The sequence below is a fragment of the Urocampus carinirostris genome, chromosome 2 (genome assembly GCF_059441175.1).
Source record: "Urocampus carinirostris isolate Australia breed hairy pipefish chromosome 2, RoL_Ucar_1.0, whole genome shotgun sequence".
In the NCBI taxonomy this organism is placed as follows: Eukaryota; Metazoa; Chordata; class Actinopteri; order Syngnathiformes; family Syngnathidae; genus Urocampus; species Urocampus carinirostris.
Genome location: NC_142350.1, coordinates 1,102,433 through 1,123,701, shown reverse-complemented (window position 1 = coordinate 1,123,701; position 21,269 = coordinate 1,102,433). Strand labels below are relative to the sequence as shown.

Below are 21,269 nucleotides of genomic sequence, written 5' to 3'. Positions count from 1 at the left end.
TATATACTGGATTATACCAAAAGCTGACTCATTGTTACTTTGGCTTCACATGTACCAAAACCCAGCCACCCGACTTAGGAACATCAGTAATTATGTTTTATCAACAAGCCATAGGATTCCGAACGCTGCTTTAAGCGTTCACAAAGATCTGACCAAAGCCACTCCTGATGATTTATCATATTGATATAATTCGCTGAGGCTCAAACTGGAAGTCCTTCAAAGCAAAAGGTTAAAGAAAAAAAAAAAAAAACAACGTATTTTTAAGTTACGGCACTGAATAAGTTGAAGACTTTCAAAGCCAATTTTCCAATTTCTCCAGTACCATTAAAAGAAGTAATCCGGTGTGAATCAATAAGCCTGTTGTTTGAAGTCACCGAGTTCTGCCTGTAAGAAAAACAAGTGGACAGTTTGATAAACCTTAAGCCCATTATTAAAGATGGCGGCGCGACTATACGCAGCGGCTTCAATTGGCTCTCCAGTAATGGCAGGAATCCAGCATTACACATCATAAAGGGAGACTGTGTAGAGAGAGTCCACTCGTTCAAATTCCTGGGCGTGCACATCTCCGACGACCTCTCCTGGTCTGCAAACACCAGAGCGGTGGTAGGGAAGGCCCAGCAGCGACTGCACTTCCTGAGATTGCTCAGGAAAAATAACCTAAAACAGCAGCTGCAGGTGTCCTTCTACAAAGCCACAGTGGAGAGCATCCTAACATACTGCATCACGGTGTGGTATGCTGGGTGCACAGCAGCAGACAGGAAAAAGCTCCAGAGGATCATCAAAACAGCCCAGAGAATCGTCGGCTGCTCTCTGCCCAGTCTGGAGGACATTGCCTGCTCTCGCTACCTTAGCAGAGCAGAAAACATCATCAAGGACTTTTCTCACCCCGGCCACCATCTCTTCGACCTGCTGCCTTCCGGCAAGCGCTACAGGTCACACAAAGCAAAAACGAACAGACTCAGAGACAGTTTCTTCCCCACAGCCATTACCACCCTAAACAGACACCGCACAAAAAACTGAAAACTGTTGCAAAAACTACCTCACACGTATGTAAATGGTACTCACGTACATGCTGTCTGCACTATGCTTGTTCACTGCTCAAACAGACACCGCACAAAAAAACTGAAAACTCGTGCCAACACTACCTCATACAAATATAATGTTACTCATGTCTTGTTCTTGCACATGCCGACTGCACTACGTTTAATGCTCAAATTGCACAATGTCTGACCATTTCCTGTTTCTGCACTATGATGTCTATGTTTGCACCAATGCATATGCTGACTATTTTTGCACTATGATGACTTTGCACCAAATGCAATATTGCACAACCGTTACGATACCAACGTTATCACGACAACCCTGTATGTAACATCCCACATGCCGACATTTCTTGTGTAAATACCATGTAAATTATAACTATAGCCTTATCCCCCTTGTCTTATAACATTATCTTCTCTGTTCCTTTATCTTCTTGCTCATACCTCACTATGAATGTGTAAAACTGGAGTGTCATGCCCAATTTCGTTGTCACAATATGTTAGCCCATTTGTAGCAATGACAATAAAGGTATATTCTATTCTATTGTATTCTATTCTATCTAAATCAGACGCTATCATTCACCGAATGGGGCATAGAAAATCAGGGTGAAGCCAAATTAATTTGAAGACTTTTTTAAATACCTTTTGAAATAAAATTTAAGACCAAGTTGACAAAAACACAATTGAAACAAACAAAACAAAAAAACACCACATAAGTTAGAGGCTATTTTAAACAAATGTTTATTTATTTATTTATTTATTTATTTATTTATTTAATTACATTATGGTCCAGTTTAGATTTTTCCATCTGAAAAACTTAGCACTCACTAACGTTTTAGACATGGAAACCAATAAATTAAAAGGATGTCGACAGTAAATCATGGATTCCCAGTAAAAACTGGCAGATAACTCCTTCGCTACATTCATGAAGAATTTTTATAATAACGCATGAAAAATTACTTTTTGAAAAATCTTTTTGTTCAAAAATATAGAGATGTTATGTGTTCAGTTTTAAGACTTCGAAAATTTGATTTAAGACATTTTAATGCCAATTAAGGATTCATTTTTTTGAATAATAAATTCAATGCTTTTTTTTTCATGAATCCACGGGAACCCTGAAAATGGTCATTCGTGTGATCAACTTTATTGTTGACCGAGCCTTAAATGATCGGCAGTTTAAAGCACTGCTGGATGAAGTTGGAAATAACTTTCACGGTCTGCTTTTGCACAGCAATGTGCGCCGGTTGTCAAGAGGGAAGGTGCTCAGCCGTTTTGCGGCTTGCCTCAATGAAGTACGGACTTTCCTTGAAATGAAAGGCAACGAGCATCCTGAGCTAACGAAAACCGAGTGGCTTCTCAAGTTCTGTTATCTCGTGGATATTACCGAACATCTGAACCAGCTCAACGATAAAATGCAAGGCGTCGGAAATACAGTGTTATCCCTTCAACACGCCGTGTTTGCTTTTGAAAACAAGCTGGAGCAAAAACATCAAGTCCAACCTAGGATCACGTTTAACAAATGAAAGCCTCAATGCCTGCATGAAGCTTAAACTCACCAAGTACCAACCAGACTACAAAACCATCAGCAAATCCATGCAGCACCAGAAGTCGCATCAATAGTGAGTATTATAACATTATTTAAAATAATAAATTAAGACGCTTGTTATGCTCACATTTAATTGAATTCAGTCTTAAAATATATTATATGGCTCTCACTGAAACAAATTTCTAAAAATTGTGCTTTTATGGCTCTCTGAGTCAAAAAGGTTCCCGACCCCTGGAGTAGGGCATGCCTTTCGGGTTAGGATGGCGCTGGTCCCCTTGTCACCTTGTCAGGGGCGGACTACTTGTCATCGATGAATAGGAGCGGGAACATTCCCAAGACGCAGCCGATTAAAACACCGATGGCTTTGCCCTGTGGAACAAAGGGTCAGTGAAGGTCATGCCAAGATCATGTCAAAGTGGCAGGGTTTGTACACCTTTTTCATGGCCAAATTCAAGAATTGTTCACGCACTTTCATGGCCATTATTTCCAGTAGAGTTAAAGGAAGAACTCCAGCACCGATCAAAATACCTTTTTATTGTTAACTTTGATAATTAAAATAAAGTCGCTATCTGGCTACTAGCACATACTTTGTGCCTTCTATGATCTACAATCTTTGCGTCAATGGGCTGCTGTAAACTGCAAAAAAATCTGCCATTCAGCCTCAACAATGCACATGCAGTTTAGCTATGTCACACTTCTTCACAAACACAAAACAGGTTTCATAGGGAAATAATTGAGTTCAATATGGAGGAAAAAGAAACTGTTGCATGTATAAAAAGCAGAATGATGATCCAATTTGGACTCCGTTTAATGATATTGATTGCTCCGAAGCAGGGTGCCTTCAATCTTTCAATTGACTGTTGATCTTATATTTTTTATTTTACTTATTTTAGAATATATTTTTTGGCGTGATCTATGTCTTAATTGGTTAAAATAAAATTGTAAATAGTCTTTTTTTGCATTTTATCATTTAGTTATAGCACTGAAAAGTTAATCTTTTTAATTTATATGCTATAATTTTTAATTTTCAGGGATTTTGTGTTGTTGACTTTAAATCTGTTCAGTGTGTAAAAAGCAAAAGTTATTTTGGATTTCACTTATTTTTGTAAATCTGTGAACATTTGGTGCATAAAGTTTTATTATTATTAATAATGTATCATTCAAACATATGAAATCTGAGGAGCCGTTTGGAAGCCGAAAGAGCCGTCTCTTTTTAGAAAGCCGAGTCAAAGAAGCCGGTTTTCTAAATAGAGCTTGTCCTCTTAGGTGTGACCAGTAGGAGGCGGTGACGCTTCACATGACAACGCCATAACTCAGAGCAGGTGTGTCAGTGTCATTTTCACGCTGATTTCTAATCTTTCTTTATTGCATGGTCTATAGAGTCAGACTGCCAGGAAAAATGGCAATGGCTACAATTTCAAGCATTTTAAGGCAATTCATCCAAAATTCAATAATATTTCAGATCTTGGAAATACAACCCAAAAAAAAATCAAGGCTTTTCAAGGATTTAAGCAACCGTACGAACCCTAAAGTGGTGCCTCACCATGTGCGAACTGAGGCGCGTCTGCCACATGTCGGCCTGCTTGGGCGTCAGGTCCGGTACTTGCATGCCCAGTCGGGATGCAAACGCCTCCACGTAGCCTGCCAAGCTAACAAAATGCGTCGCTAGCAAGGCAGACAATCGGCAAACATTCCCAAATTCACACAAGTAGTTAAAATAAATGCCGAAACCATTTTTGAAAGCCTCGGTCTGGGGTCAGCAACCTGCGGCACTGGAGCCGCATTCGCCTCTTTAGCGCTGGGGAGCGATGCCACGGCACTTTTTCAAAAATGTTTAAAAATTAAAAAATTGAGGAGGGAAATATATTTTTATTTATTTTCATTTTATATATGGTTTCTGTAGGACATGGGTGTCAAAATCATTTAAACTCAGGAGCCACATGTATGAAAAAAAATCTCACGGGCAGGACTAGTAGATTAAAAATAGAAGGGAATGAAGAAAGAGGAAGGGAGATCAAGATAGAGAGAAATAGAGAGGAAAATAAGAGAGAGCAATAGAATGAAAAATAAAGGGAGAAAGAGAAAGAAAGGTAGAGAGAAAAGAGAGACGGAGACAGAGAAAGAAAGAAGAAATAGAGAGGAGAGAGAGAGAGTGCAAGCAAATAGAGCGAGTGAGAGGGGGGAAGCAAGAGAGAGAGAGAGGGCATATAAAGAGAGAGAGCAAGAGAGAAAGAAATACAGCTCAATTTGTAATATTCACGTAGCAGTATTTCTGTAGTAAGATTTTTGCATTATAGTATCACTGTCATAATCATTTTTAGTATTTCTGTAAAAGTATCTTTTTTAAATATTTCTGTAAACGTTTTTCCATAGTAGTATTGTGGAGTATTTCTGTAGTATTTTGAAGCTGAAGCAAATGGAAGGAGACCAAAAGGAAGGCCGCGATTGACGTGGATGGATAGTGTTATGAGTATATTGCAGGAAAGAGGTCTAAATCTAGTGAAAGCTAGAGCTATTGTTGGTGATGGGAATGAGTGGAGAGGTGTTGTAAAAGGATAGTAGGATGTTTGGGCGCGTTCTAAGGGGTGGGCAGGGCACCTGTATGATGCGGCAGGGGTAAACCAGTGAAAGCTGTCGGGCCCTACTGTTATACAAAAGAGTGTGTTGTGTCACCCTGACCCGAGTGACATGGCCGCTTTCTTGTGTCCCGTTTCATCTGGAGGGACGAAAGCATAACCAACTTAGGTGCCGAGGTGTCTAACTTGTTTGGGTGTTTGGGCATTTGGGTTGGCCATGGTCCAAAAGTTTTGTGTGTGTTTTTGCTATTTTTTCCCTTTTATTTTCTTTGTTATTGTATGTGTTTGTCTTTCTGTCAGTCACCCCTCTTTAGGGATATGACCAAGGTAGGTAGATAGATAGATAGATATTTACCAAGTTAGTAATATTTCTATAGCAGTGGCTCAGGAGGTAGAGAGCTCGTTTTGGGATCAAGAGATCCCTGTTCGAATCCCAGCTCCTCCGTGTTACATGTCGAAGTGTCCTTAGGTAAGACGCTGAACCCCTAATGCCCCCAATAAGCAGGTGAGCGCCTTACATGGGTGCACGGCCGCTATTGGGAAATGTGAAGCACACTGTAAAGCGCTTTGGGAAGTCTTGACATGAAAAGCGCTATATAAATGCAGATCATTTCATTTCATATTTTAGTATTACAGTATTAGTAATTTTGTAGTATTTCTGTAGAAGTATTTTTGAAGTTCTTCTATACTAGTATACTTGTAGTATTTCTTTAGTCTTTTTTAATAAGACCTAGTTTTATTTTTGTAGTTCTTATGTTATGTTTATGTAATAGTATTTTTTTATTATTTCTATGTTTTTCTTAGCAGAATGAAGAAAATATATATATCAGGTCTCTGTTTTTAAGCACTAAGTTTGATATTTACTTTTGTAGTATTTCTGTAGTAGTATTTTTGTTGCAGCAACACAAAGGGACAATGGGAACAAAGTTGGCACCAAAAATCATGTCTTATTAGAAGTACAGTATTTTCTAGTCTATACAGTCGTATGCAAAAGTTTGGGCACCCCTGATCATTTTCAAGATTTTCCTTACTAAATCATTGGTTGTTCGGATCAGCAATTTCAGTTAAATATATCAAATAGCCGACAAACATTGATATCTGAGAAGTGAAATTAAGTTTATAGGATTTACAGAAAATGTGCAATAATTGCTTATAAAAAAAGGAGGCAGGTGCATACATTTGGGCACCCCAACAGAAAAATTACATCAATATTTAGTGGATCTCCCTTTTGCAAAATAACAGCCTCTAAACGCTTCCTATAGCTTCCAATTAGGGTCTGGATTCTGGTTGAAGGTATTTTTGACCATTCTTTACAAAACATCTCCGCTTCAGTCAGGTTTGATGGTTTGCGAGCATGGACAGCCCGCTTTAAATCACACCACAGATTTTCAATAATATTCAGGTCTGGGGACTGAGATGGCACAACTTCAGCTTTGTCACTGATTCAAGAACATTGTTCGCAAGAATCTGCTGATACTGACTGGAATCCATGCGACCTTCAACTTTAACAAGAATGCCAGTACCTGTACTGGCCACATTAATCTCCCATATAGCATCTCCTTGTGCAAAGTGCATTGAATAGTTGAACGATGCGCAGTGACACCATCTGCAGCGAGATCATGTTGTAGGTCTTTGGAGCTGGTCTGTGGGTGTTTGACTGTTCTCACCATCCTTCGCCTCTGCTTGTCTGAGATTTTTCTCGGCCTGCCACTCCCTGCCTTAACTTGAACTGTGCCTGTGAGCTTCCATTTCCCTACTATGTTCCCCACAGTGAAAACTGACAGCTGAAATCTCAGAGCTAGCTTTTTGTATCCTTCCCCTAAACCATGATGTTGAACAATCTTTGTTTTCAGGTCATTTGACAGTTCTTCTGAGGCTCCCATGTTGCCACTCTTCAAAGAAGGTGCAAAGAGGAGAACAACTTGCAACTGGCCGCCTTGGATACTCTTTCTCATGATTGGCTTCACAGGTGTATGTAGGTCAATGGTCAATGAGCTTACCAAACAAATTTTGTGTTCCAATAATTAGTGCTAAAGGTATTCAGATCAATAAAACAACAAGGGTGCCCAAATTTATGGACCTGCCTACTTTTGTTTAAGGAATTATTGCACACTTTCTGTAAATCCTATGAACTTCATTTCACTTCTCAGATATCACTGTGTTTGTCTGCTATATGTTATATTTAACTGAAATTGCTCATCCGAACAACCAATGATTTTTGTCAAGTTTTCCCATTTTTGGGGGGGCTTTATTTTTCCCCCCTTCAAAAGTTTTTTTGTGCATAATATTACATATGAATTGGTAATATATAGATGAAAGCAACAAAAACAATCTGAAGAGCTGTTTGGGAATCAAAAAGACGGCTCTGTTAAGTGAGCTGAGCCGAAAGAGCCGATTCTCTAAAACAGACGGAAACTTGCACAGCAACATTGACGTAGTAATTAAGAAAAGTCACGGAGCTTCGTTGTCTAACTGTGCAGGCGATAATTAAAGTTAACCACCTTTGTCTTTATATTTTAATGTCTTAGTAATTCAAATAATAATAATACAATAACGTAGAATTTTGAAAACGCAAACTCCTACTCAAACACCCCCTGCCCCCAATCTGCCTCTCCCTCTGTCTCTCTCGAAATAACTCGAGCTCACATGCTCGCTTGCTTTTAATTACTCAATCTCGCAACATGAACCTCAAAAGGCCGCACTTAAGACACTGCAGAGGGAATCTGCATAGTTTTTGCTTGCATGCACTGTAATTCTGGCAGAATTTACCCGTGAATTAATTTCCAGCCCTGATTTTTTATGCACATTGTAGCTTTTCTTGTGTCCTGAAAGGTTCTGGGCAGTGTGCAATTGAGCACGCGCGCAGTTTAGAGGGGACGTTGTTGCGGCGCTTGCCACTCACAGTGGAGATCATAATTGCGTTGTCCAGGAAACCGAAGCCGATGAAGGGGAGAGTGTTGTGGAATATACAGGACTGTCTCAGAAAATTAGAATATTGTGATAAAGTTCTTTATTTTCTGTAATGCAATTAAAAAACAAAAATGTCATACATTCTGGATTCATTACACATCAACTGAAATATTTCAAGCCTTTTATTATTTGAATATTGCTGATTTTGGCTTACACCTGACAAAAACTCAAAAATCCTATCTCAAAATATTAGAATACTTCCTCAGACCAAGTAAAAAAATAATTTTATAACAGCAAAACTAAATCAAACATTTGAAAATGTCCATTGATGCACTCAGTACTTGGTTGGGAATCCTCTTGCACGGATTACTGCATCAATCCGGCGTGGCATGGAGGCAATCAGCCTGTGGCATTGCTGAGGTGTTATTGATGCCCAGGATGCTTCGATAGCGGCCTTCAGCTCATTTGCATTTGTAGGTCTGGTGTCTTTCATCTTCTTCTTAACTATACCCCACAAATTCTCGATGGGGTTCAGGTCAGGGGAATTAGCAGGCCAATCAAGGACAGTGATGCCATGGTCAGTGCACCAGTTACTGGTGGTTTTGGCACTGTGGGCAGGTGCCAGATCATGCTGGAAAATGAAATCCTCATCTCCATAGAGCTTTTCAGCAGATAGAAGCATGTACTGCTCTAAAATCTCTTGGTACACAGTTGCATTTACTCTGGACTTGATGAAACACAATGGACCAACACCAGCAGCTGACATGGCTCCCCAAACCATTGCTGACTGTGGGAACTTCACACTGGATTTCAAGCAACTTGGATTTTGCTCCTCTCCAGCCTTTCTCCAGACTCTGGCGCCTTGACTTCCAAATGAAATGCAAAACTTGCTTTCGTCTGAAAAGAGGACTTTGGACCACTCTGCAACTGTCCAGTGCTTCTTCTCCATAGCCCAAGTTAGACGCTTCTTCCGTTGTCTTGAGTTCAGAAGTGGCTTGACCATGGGAATACGGCTATTGTAGCCCATTTCCCGGACACGTCTGTGAACTGTGGCTTTTGATACCTGGACTCCAGCTTCAGCCCACTGTCTTTGAAGCTCCCCCAAATTCTGGAAGCGGCTCTTCTTCACAATTTTGTTAAGGCTGCGGTCATCTCTCTTGGTTGTGCAGCGTTTCCGGCCACATTTTTCCCTTCCAACAGACTTTTTGTGGATATGCTTTGAAACTGCACTCTGTGAACAGCCTGCTCTTTGAGAAATTTCTTTTTGTGTCTTACCCTCCTGATGGAGGGTATCAATGATGGTCCTCTGGACAGCAGTCAGATCAGCAGTCTTCCCCATACTTGTGATTTAGTTTACTGAACCAAGCTGAGTGTTTTTAAGGCTCAGGAAACCCTCGCAAGGTGTTTCGAGTTAATTAGATGACTCGGGTGATTAGTTGAATAGCCTACTTGTATACTTTTTCATGATATTCTAATATTTTGAGATAGGATTTTTGAGTTTTCTTAAGCTGTAAGCCAAATTCAGCAATATTAAAATAATAAAAGGCTTGAAATAGTTCAGTTGATGTGTAATGAATCCAGAATGTATGACATTTTTGTTTTTTTAATTGGATTACAGAAAATAAAGAACTTTATCACAATATTCTAATTTTCTGAGACAGTCCTGTAACTGCAAAGTCCAGAAAAATAGATGGCACTCTTTTGAGAAACAGGTGTGGCTCCAAACAGATGAGTAACGGAAACTGACCGTATCTGATCTGAGGTGCAGTAGGTGGTGACGGTTCCATACTTTCTGTGGACAAAAACAAACAAGAAACGTAATTTAGGCATGGGCATAATTTTTTTAAATTATCTTGAAAAGTCTAACAAGGCATCAAATTCATTATTCTAAAAATAAGGCCTTAAAGGGCATTGAAATGTCTTAAATCCATCAAGTGTTAGGGAAAGTCCTAAAAATGTGAACACATACGATTGTGTAATGTTTATCTATTGTTCACATCCAAGGAGTACAAAGCTTTTGTATTTTCAAACTCAAAATTGGTCATGAATATAACAGTGTTATGTTTTTGCAAAAAGTTTTACGCAAAACAAAAAAGTCATCGATCATGCATCATGAGAAAAATGCTTTGTTATCTGCCAGCTTTGACTGAGGATCCATGAAATACTGTAAAGATCCTTTTTATTTCTTGTTTTCTATATCTAAAACTTGAGAGTGCTATGTTTTTCAGATAGAAAGTTTTCAATTGGCCCAACATGGGATTAAAAAAATAAACAATTGTTTGAAATTGCCTCTAATTCATGTGTTTTTCCTTTCTTTTGTTGGTTTCAATTGTGTTTTTTTGTTGAGTTAGTCTTAAATTTGATTTCAAAAGGCATCAAAAAAGTCTTAAATTTAACTTGCCTTAAGCTGTAGGAAACCGCGTGGCATAAAAGGAGTCTTTAAAACTCCGGTGTATTACTGTGAGAATATGTCGTACAGTTTTCTTTTAAATGTGTGTGCGTGTGTGTATACTCTATTACAGTGGTTCTCAAACTTTCTTCAGCCCCCCCTTAGAAATATATTTTTAGTCAAGTACCCCGTGACACAGGCTAAATATCTCTGGAAGAAAAAAGAGGTACAGTGCTGTAAAGTCAGATTTATTCAAGCCAAACAACATTGAACGTGACAAAAACATTCATATGGCAAACATTTCATGTACAAACAAAAAAGAAAATTGAAAGACGACCACCAGAAGGCATAAAACCACTCAAAACTCAAATGTACAAAACAATGCTAAATATAAATAAAACAAAAAATATACATAAATAACAAAAATCTGTTCACAAAAATAAATCTATAATTAAAAATAAATAATATTTAGTTTACAAAATTATTTAGAATAGAATAGAATATGCCTTTATTGTCATTGTTACAACATGGGATATGCTGTGACAATGAAATTGGACGACTCCAGTCCACATTTACAGTGAGGATAAGGAAACAAAGAGATAAAGGAACAAAGAACTAAGAAGATTGCATGTTAATCACTTTGCATTGAACATTTGACTTGAATTAAACAGCATGTGACAGGCAGTGATTTATGAACAGGGCTCATTTTCTAGCGCTTCCTTGTGTATCACACAGTGCGCCCACTTGATGTCGGGATTTTGGCTTTGGCAACAAGAAAAGACACACCTAAGAAGCTTTGGATAATGTAGTGGAGGCTTTTCGCATTGTGGCTTGGGATAACTTGAAGTCAGAAAGTTTTCTCCTGATTAACGCTGGTGTCTTACCAATGTGACATTCATATTTTCTGGTGAGATGCAGTTGGAGGTGTGCCGGCTTCATGCTAGCGTCGGCTAACTTCTCCCCGCAAAATAAACACAATGCCTGGGGTAGGTCAGAGCTCATGGACATAAATCCCATTAAAACATATTCTTTCATGTACTCTCTGGACTTCATCGCCTCTGGTTTTGTCTTCTTCACTTGTCCATCCGTACTTTTACAGCATGGCTGCTGCGCTTTAGCCACGTCTCCATAGTTACAGTATAATGATAATGACAGGTCGTTGATGAGTGCGTCAGTGGGTCAAACTAACTGTGTATTAGGGACAGTTTTATTTCAAAGGATATTGAAACTAAATACTAAATGTAAAATTAAGTGCATGGAACACATATTTATATTTTATCAAACTTTTTACAAAATAATTTTTCTCAAGATTCATTATTAGGACGAGCATACTGATTTAAATATTCTGAGAAGTTTTGCGTACCCCCCGCAGTAACTCCACGTACCCCCAGAGGTACGCATACCCCCATTTAAGAACCACTGCTCAATTAGAAATGCATGAGTAAAAATTGGGCATGATGAAGTAAGTGTTTTTGCCAATCACAAAGTGAAGTGACACCCCTGAACAGTGTTGAATGATCCGAAATCACTTTGATTCATAGGTGTCAAACTCACGGCCCTGGCCCAGCGTAAAATTATATCTGGCCCGTGAAATCATTTCATCTATATCTACTATTGGCCCGCCTCTATAAAACGCTGTTAATTCTCAAACTACGGATCCCACAATGCAGCGCTTCTGCTGGTGCCACAAGACTTCCCAAAAATGTTCCAGCATCAATCGAATTAGCTCTAGTCTGAGGAGCGCAGCCACTTTTAAAACTATCTAATGAAAAACAAAACGTTGGCCAGTTGAAAAACAAGACCGACAGGTACATTCATAAAAAGTGAGTCTTTAGTGTCAGGAAGCAGAACAAAACTCTTATCTATCACGATATAACGAAAGGCTAATCGGAGAAAAAGCAGGGTGACGTTTCTGTTGCTGTGGATTACGCGGATGCTAAACCCTCACAATGGCCAAGCAAAAAGTTGATCCGGAAAACATGGCCTTCTAAAACCGATTGGAGGATGAATATGTTTACTGACATTGCCGGTAAACCATCTATCTTTTTTGTGGAGCTAATGTGGCCGTAATTAAGGAATTTATTGAAAAACGGCACTACAAAACAAAACATCAGAGTAAGCTGAAAAACTTGAATGGACAGCAAAAGATACAGAAAGTTGAAGAGCCAAAGATGAATACGAGGATACACAAAATCCCAAAGTGAAATGCACGATTTACATTTACATTTTTTTCACATTTTGAATTTGTATAATTTTAAAAGGAGATATTTTTTATGGAGAGCAAAGTGTCAGTTATTTACTGTTTGAGTTTGTTTAGTCTGGAATAATATTCCTGTTTGTTTTGAAATCATATTTATGTTTAAAGCACATACTTTTGATGTAAAGCACAAATTGTATTTATATTTTCATGATTTCTTATTTTAATTTGATTTGTTTTAGGTTTTTAAATTTCAATAAATATTTATCCTGTTAGGCCAGCAACCAAAAGTGTGATTTGAGTTTTGGCCCTCTGTGCAATTGAGTTTGACACGCCTGCTTTAAGTGAAATGATAACAATATACCAGCCAGACATTCTGTGTGCTCAGCAACTTGAAAGCTCTAAACTTAAAATGGCCCCTGCACCTAGGGCAGGGCTCGGGAACCTATGGGTTATGAGCCAGATATGGGTCTTATCATGAGTACTTTTCTATCTAATATTTTTGCAGTATTTCTGTCGTAATATTTTTGTATTATAGTATTACTGCAATGGTACTTTGTAGTATTTCTGTAGAAGTATTTTTCTCGTGTTGCATTGTGGCGGTTTTTAAGTATTTCTGTAGTATTTCCAGTGTCTGAAACTCACGACAAAAAGTTACCAGACACCAGGGCAGACAACTCTGAAAAGTTGCCTGCCCCATTTTTCACAACTTGAAACACAATAAGACGACTAATCACACAAAAAAAAACATTGCAAAGTATTGCTAATCAGAATAGATAACAGAACAACACTTTAAAGTTAAGTTTATTATAATTCTACTTGTAACATTCATTGCATGTATATGACATCGCTGTTTTCTATCTGCCATCAGTATGTACCTGTATTTACTCATCTTCATTCATGCAATATTTGCGTTGCGTCGTCTGCTACAAGCCACGTGAACTCCTCTTTCCACGATGCTTTTATTGTCCGTTTACGCTTTGTAGTGTGTAAAGTAGTCTTGGGCGTATTTCCTCAGGGGTGTGTATTCCTAACCAGATGGCATCACGTTTCTCTGTATCAAAATTGGTACCGCCCAAAGGGGCGTTTCTTTTCTTTCTTTGTCTTTGTCTTAGCCATTCATCTTATCTCATTAGCTGCACCGCTTATCGTCAGTAGGATCGCGGGGGTGCTGGAGCCCATCCCAGCAATCATCGGGCAGTGGGCAGGGGACACCCTGAACTGGTTGCCAGCCAATCACATGGCACACAGGGACAGACAACTCGCTCATTCACCCTAGGACAATTTGGACCGGCCAATCCACCTGAAATGCATGTCTTTGGAATGTGGTCTTGCCCAACGTGGTACTGCTGTTAAGGGATTTTGTCTTGCCCGCCAGGATAATGGTCTTGCACGGGGAGAACATTAAAAACTCCGCACAGTAAGTCCGGTAGCTGGATTTGACTTACCTTTCCCAAGACCTAGGAACTTTGCTGCACACGCTCTAACCACTGCGCCGTGCTGCCCCTTTGTCTTACCCGTTGTGACTTAAATAAAATACAGTGTAGGGTGGAAGGGCAGAGTGAAGGAGCGCGGCCAGGGAGACGAACGCGGGTAAATTCCTCCTCTCATGGCCCCTCCCACCTCTCCAACTAGCAGTTGTAAAAAGTCTAATGCCAGGTGTATCTTTTAGCGTTAGCCAATTTTTAAACAGCTCTCCCACATGTAAGAAGAGGTCAATTTAGATCCCACAAGTGTCAAATTTTGTCAGCTTCTTTTGAATCTTTCTTCTGGGGCTGAGATTTTGGCTTGATTCTTAACCACTTATCAATTTTTCTTGTGTTCTCTGTCTACTTTGGAAAATGATATGCAAATGCACGACATTATAACGCTCTGGAAAGTCCGGTAGCACCAAATTATTCGATGCAGGCTTTTGATTGGCTGCCGAGTATGCAAATTGCCGAACAAACCAAAATTCCGAAATTTCCAAACCGAACGAAGATTTCGAAATCGGAATAAAGCAAATGTTTTATTTATTAAAAAAAACTTTCCTTGAAAAAGTTGTCGGCCACCCAGGCGGAAAGGTTTGAAAGAAAAAAGAGGTACAGTGCTGTAAAGTCAGATTTATTCAAGCCAAACGACATTGAACCTGGTAAGTAATTGGTGTATTTATATTGATATGGGACACAGGCTCTAGCATCAATAAGATTTTATAAATTTGTTGAAATCATCAAACGTTGCACAGTGAAACAAAATGCGCTGAAGAATTAGCTTTTGTTTGGAGAGCAGGATTGGTGGTCTTGTTTTTATTTTGTCCTACTATGCAGGTGTTGAACATTCCGGCCCATGGGCCGGATCACTCCCACCAAAGTGTTTAATTTGGCCTGCTAGACACAACAGCCAGAAAAGCACGGTAAAAAAAAATCAGCTGCAATTTGAATTATGTCCACTTGATGTTGACAAAGCCAGGCACCACTCGCAAGTAGTTATATAATTTTCCCTCTTTTTTTCTGACTTTCTTTTTCTTTATTTATAGCTCTCTTTCTCTGTATCTTTGTCTAGCTTCTTGCTTTCATTTTATCTTTCTCTCTCTCTCTTAGCTACCTTTCTGTCTCTTTCTCTATGTTTCTTCTTTTTTCCTTTGTCTCTTTTTCTCTCTTCCTCTACAACAGTGTCTCATTCTCTCTCTGTGTCTCTTTTTCTTCATTTTCTTTTTTCTTTCTAACTATCTCACATGCTTTCTGTTTCTGTTTCTTTTTCTTTCAGTCATTTCCTTGTTCTCTTTCCCTATTTTGTTTCTGTCTGTCTTTCTTTTTTAATTATTTCATTTTCTCTTCCTCCCTAGTTCTCTTTCTCTTTATTTCCCCCTCTTGCTGTCTTTTTTTCACTCTCTCTCTCTCTCTATCTCTTAATCTCCCACTATTTCTCTTTAATCTACCTGTCTGGCCCCTGTGACTTTATTTTCTACCATGTGGCCCCCAAGTTAAAATGAGTTTGGCACCCATGTCCTAATACATATTTTTTTGGTGTAAATATGTTTATTTAAAATATGCTCCTTGGATTTTTACAGTGATGCCTAAAAAACAAATACATCTGTAATAACATTGGTGACTATAAACTCAAAACCAGTCAATTAGTTTTGCAATAGTGATCTTTAACTTCCATTTGCAGGTAATGTTATAGTACACCCTTGTGGACAGCGCAAAAACTCAAGGTCTCTTCAACACTTATAGAAGACATAATTAACAAAAGATGCATGACCACCTTAAAAAAAAAAAGAGATTCCCTTTGACTGCAATTTAGTATCTTGATGCTCCTACTCATGTACAGTATTCTATTCCAGACGATGAATGGTGCTTGTGTCAGTCACATGCAGTCTTTTTATGTACTGCAGTTTCAGTCCTCATCACTGCCCATCTCTAAAGGGTCAAAGTCAGGGTCGTCTTCCAAATCCAAGTCATCGATGTCCTGGAACAGTGATTCGTCCACCTCCACATTGTTTCCAGCTTTGATGCTAAGTCCTTAGCTTGGCCGTTTAGCTTGGCCTTTTGGCCGTACCTCTTGCCATGATCTTTGATTTTTGCATTTCGGAGTTGGAATAAGAGCTTGCTCTGTCCACTCCACGCATCGGCCCGGTATTGCAGTACCTCCGGGAACGGTGCATTCGCAATGATCGCAGCAAGGCTTTAGGGCTAGGACCTTAGCTTGGCCTTTTGGCTGAGAGTAAGTGTCCCGGCTCCTAGGCTTTGTAGCGTATTATGAACTGACCGATAACGGATAATGGATAATGAATAACGAAGATAGATCAATAACCCTTAAAAACCCCATGTCCTAATACATATGGTGTGGCTCTTTCAAAGATAAACCGTCCAAATGTTTTGCTTGTATTGCTCTTTGGGTCAAAATAGTTCCTTACCCTTGATCTACGGTTAGGGTTAGGCTATGAAAGCACAAGTGCCAGCAACTGGAAGACTTTTGCATACAGTATCTGGATTTTTAATTACCTTTTATTTGGGGATCCTAAGCCAACCTTCCTAGGTGTCCAACAAAAAGGAAGAGACCAATTGCAGCCTGAGAGGAATGGCACGCCAGGGGCGTTACTAAGGGGCAGGAGTGGAAAGTGCCCACTCTTGGACACACATTACCCACCCAATAAAAAGTGGATGTAGTACCGGTGGCAGTCAGGACAGCAAATATGCCATCTCATTCATATTCTGTATGTCAACTGACACTAGAGTGGACTCTCCTGCCTCCTACAGCACACAGCTCGTGTGTCAGTCCCCACTGAGGGTGCACTCTCTCCCAGCATACCCACTTTGTTGTAGTAACGGGAATTCAGTATATTTTCCAAAGTGACTCTTTCTTTTAGTTTAATCCCTATTTTATCAATGATTATGTAACATATCTTATGGTACCTTAAAAATGGGCAAAAAAAAGAAAGCAAAAAAATGATGAAACCGGACAAAAATGAAAAAAGAAACAAAAGAAGAAAAATTAAAAGAGGAAAATAAAGAAGGGAAAAAAAGAAAAACATAACAAACCAAGACAGAAATAAGGAAAATCCATGGGGAAAAAAAGAAAAAAATCAGGAGATAACTCAGATAAATTAAAAAGCAGGAAAAACAAAGTAAAAAGCTGTGGAAATAAATAAAAGAAGAAAAAAAAAGAATAGAAAATGGGAATTTAGAGTTTTTAAAAAAAAAACTAGGTAAAAAAGAAACAAACGAAGAAATTAACAATAAGTTTGACCCAAAAAAACTCCACTGCATTGCAATGGTTCAGTCCATTTGATTCCTAGCACCCCATTGTAGTATTTCTCCAGTAGTATTTTTGTAGGATTATCTATAGTAGAATTTTTGTATATTTTTAGTACAACTGTCGTTGTATTTTTGTAGTATTTCTGTAGTCATAATGTTGTATTATTGCTGGAGTATCATTGTAGTTTTCTTTTTGTATTACTATATCTATAGATTTTTGTAGTATTACTTGAGTTGTATTTTTTTAGGATTTGTATAGTATAACTGTACTTTCATTTTATTGTATTTTGTAGTATTTCTACAGCAGTGTTTTTATAGTACAAACATATTACATATTTTTATAGTATATCTGTAGTACTTTTATAGTATTTCTGTTGTAATATCTATGTAGCAGTAATTTTGGATTATAGTGTTACTGTAGTCGTATATTTGTAGTATTTCTGTAGAAGAGTTTACCGTAAATTCGGACTGTAGAGCGCACCTGTTTATAAGCCGCACCCACCACATTTTAAGAGGTAAACCGATTTTGTACATACACAAGCCGCACCTGTCGATCTCGGAAAGCAGGCGAATCGGCCTCCTTCCTGCACTGGTTTTCGAAAGAAATCCGCAGAGTCAACGACAACATCGACTCCGTGCTTTATTTTCTTTTCCAAACCCACAGACGCCAAAATCGTGGCATTCAAGTGGCCATAGCACTCTCACTTCTCTCCCAAGCTACACATTCAACAACTCCTCAAAATACTCTGCCTATCTCGTCCTGACTGCACTACCGTTAACCAGCAATCTACGGTCCTTATCTTTCACTTTGTCTTCCTTTCCAGACTTACTCTTTCTTACTCTTTTCACTTCTTCTTAAAGTTCACTCCTATCTTTCGACACCATTCATCATTTGCTTTCCTTTTCGCTGCTTCCACTGCCGCTTCTACCAACCTTTTCTTCACTTTATACCTGTAATAAACATCACCACTCTTATCTTGCAGCCACTCCTCAAAAGCACGTCTCTTCTCTGTCACAGAATCTGAGACCTCATCATTCCACCATTCACTTCCTTTCCTAATACCTCGACCAACTTTTCTCATTCCACACACTTCTTTCGCACTCCCCAACCACTTCCATTCCCTTTCCACACTCTCCAATTCTCTTCTACTAATCCATTCATACTCTTCTCCTATCCTCTCTTTAAACTCTTTCCTTTTCTGCCTTATTTCCTGCCATTTTCACCTTTTCCCTCACACTCTTCTTATAACAAGCCCTCCATGAGCAATCTATTCTCAGTTTTTCTTCCACATAAAAATGGTCATACCACTCATTTCACCTCTGTAAACATTCACATCCAACAATCTAACATCCCTTTCCCAACCACTACATAATCCATCAGTGCTCTGTCCACCATCTCACCACCACCCACTCTGACAAAGTGGGTCACGTCCCTCTTTTTAAACAATGTATTTCAAATCACCAACTCATTTTCCACACATAACTCAATCAATTTCTTCACACTTTCATTTCTTCCTGGTACTCCATATTTACCAACCATATTTTCAAACATTCCATCACCCACTCTAGTATTCAGGTCACCTAGTATTAACACTTTCCACCCGTTCTTTCGCACTTGCCACACAATCAGACCAAACCTTCCAGATTTCCTCTCTCTCCTCAGCATTTCTTTCTGAACCAGGTCCATAACCACTTATGAACATCATTACTTCTACACCTCACTTCAATCGCACACACATGAATATCAAAGATGTGTCTTTCCACTCCACCAGTTTTTCCTTTGCTTTCTCAGTCACAAACACAGCCACTCCTGCTCTAGCATGCCCACTCGTAACTCCAGACTTTCTACCATACACACCTCCAAGCTGTAATTCACCCTTCCCTTTCATCATTGTTTCACTCAAGGCTAAGACATCAACCTTCCTTTTAGTCATCATCCTTCCGATCTCTTTCTTTCCACATCCTCTCATATTCAGTGACCCTATAAATAGGGTTTGCGGGACCTTTTGGTCTCCCGCCCCCCTTTCTTTGCCTTGGTGTCTCTTATTTTCATTATGAAAGCAAAAAATATATGAGGTCCCGGTTTTTAAGCGCTATATTTGATATTTAGTTTTGTAGTTATTGTGTAGTATTTTTGTACAAGTAGTTTTGAGTGGACACACAAAGTGACAATGGGACAATGTTGGCACCAAAAAAGTTAACCACTCTTGGGGGCCTCCTATTAGTTCCGAGGCCCTGAGCAGCCGCTTAGCTCGCCTATGACTTGAGCCGGTGTTATGCCGAGAAATGCGTCCCTGCCAAGATTTGCATCCCCTACTATAAGCACTTTTACCTCGTTTTATCTCACTTTTCAGGAAATTAATGGCGAACATATAACCAAAACCACTTAGTCTTGCATTTGTTGGGAATGTAATACAACTTAAACCATTCCGTCTTTGTATTTGTTGTGAATGTAATGGAACGGTAATGCACACCGCATATAAATCACTTCTGAGAACTGTTATGCACTCTACCATAAAGCTTATTATGCTGAAAGAAGCTTTATGGTAGAGAGCATAACAGTTTTAATACGAGCGATTTGAGTAGAAAAAGGCAAAATAAACATGTTTCCTGCTCAAAAGTGATTTATATACGGTGTGCATTACCGTTCGATTACATTCACAACAAATACAAAGACAGAATGGTTTGAATTGTATTACATTCCCAACAAATGCAAGACGAAGTGGTTTTGGTTATATGTTCGCCATTAGATAGATAGATGGATAGTTGGATAGCAGGGTTGGTAGGGTTACTTTAACTGGATTACTTTCAATTACTTTTGGATTACTCCAATACCAAATATGCTAATAAAAGACAAAAGGAACTAAATATGAATAAATTACTACATTTTTTGCAGGCTTGGAATACATGGAACGGCAAAAATGATGTTGGCAAGCTGTTTGGATTTATTTTCATTTTGTTTCTGTCGCATCTTATGTTAGTTTCGCCGGAGATCAAAGCCAGGAGAGAAAGCTTACCACGTGTTGTGAGTCATAATTTTATTCATATTTAGTTTCTTTTGTCTTTTATTAGCATATTTGGTATTGGAGTAATCCAAAAGTAATTGAAAGTAATCAAGTTATAGTAACCCTACCCAACCCTGATAGATAGATAGATACTTTATTCATCCCCGCAGGGGAATTCACACTTCCAGCAGCATCCCTGCGCTGGAGAACAAAACAAAAATAAAGCAAAAAGAATACAATACACAAATACCCATTCCCGAAAAGTGATATAAAACGAGGTAAAAGTGGTTATAAAAGTGGGGGGCGATCTTTTAAGGGTTATTGTACTATCTTCTTTATTCATTATCCATTATCCGTTATCGGTCAGTTAAAAATACGCTACGAAGCCTAGGAGCCGGGACTCTTACTCTCAGCCAAAAGGCCAAGCTAAGGTCCTAGCCCTAAAGCCTTGCCGCGATCATTGCGAATGCACCGTCCCGGAGGTACTGCAATACCGGGCCGATGCGTGGAGTGGACAGGGCAAGCTCTTATTCCATCTGATCAACACATGCCAACACTTTTAAAATCTAGCGATCGGAATCGCACTACAAACCACGGTGACACGGCAAACGGTAAAATGAAATCCAGAGCCACCACGAACAGACCACTGCCGTTCCATAGCCCACAAAAGTGGCGGTTTTACACTAAATTACTTCCTGGGTGAGTCTACCTCCAAACATTTACTTTTTAAGTGTGTTTAGCTAGTGGTTATTTGTATTTTGTTCCTATTTAATTGTATGTTTGCAAGCAGGGTGAGAGAAATGTAGTGCATGAACAGTAGAGACATAAACGAAACCGTTTTCAAGCAATTCCTTTAACTATTTCCTGACG

The 21,269-nt window shown here is 39.0% G+C and overlaps 1 protein-coding gene and 1 pseudogene across 1 annotated transcript; one reads left to right on the top strand and one right to left on the bottom strand.

The window, feature by feature from the left end:
* Window positions 1–2,883: 2,883 nt before the first annotated feature.
* LOC148370569 (transmembrane protein 65-like) lies at window positions 2,884–11,870 on the bottom strand. The gene is made up of 5 exons (XM_088328177.1): window positions 11,847–11,870; window positions 9,816–9,934; window positions 7,968–8,140; window positions 4,130–4,251; window positions 2,884–2,955 (listed from the first exon to the last, which is right to left on the bottom strand). Exons 1-5 carry the CDS (start codon window positions 11,868–11,870, stop codon window positions 2,884–2,886), a joined length of 510 nt encoding a protein of 169 aa, XP_088184303.1.
* Window positions 11,871–16,172: 4,302 nt separating this feature from the next.
* LOC148370568 (U2 spliceosomal RNA) lies at window positions 16,173–16,306 on the top strand (annotated as a pseudogene).
* Window positions 16,307–21,269: the final 4,963 nt, after the last annotated feature.

What these genes read in the sequence shown, in the direction of transcription:
- LOC148370569 (XM_088328177.1), bottom strand. Translation starts at nt 11,870, where the DNA reads ATGGGGGTATGCGTACCTCTGGGG. An exon ending in GACACAAGAAAAGCTACAAT is followed by an intron (nt 4,252 to 7,967) that starts GTGCATAAAAAA and finishes CTGCCTTGCTAG; the next exon opens with CGACGCATTTTGTTAGCTTG. An exon ending in CGCGCCTCAGTTCGCACATG is followed by an intron (nt 2,956 to 4,129) that starts GTGAGGCACCAC and finishes TTTGTTCCACAG; the next exon opens with GGCAAAGCCATCGGTGTTTT.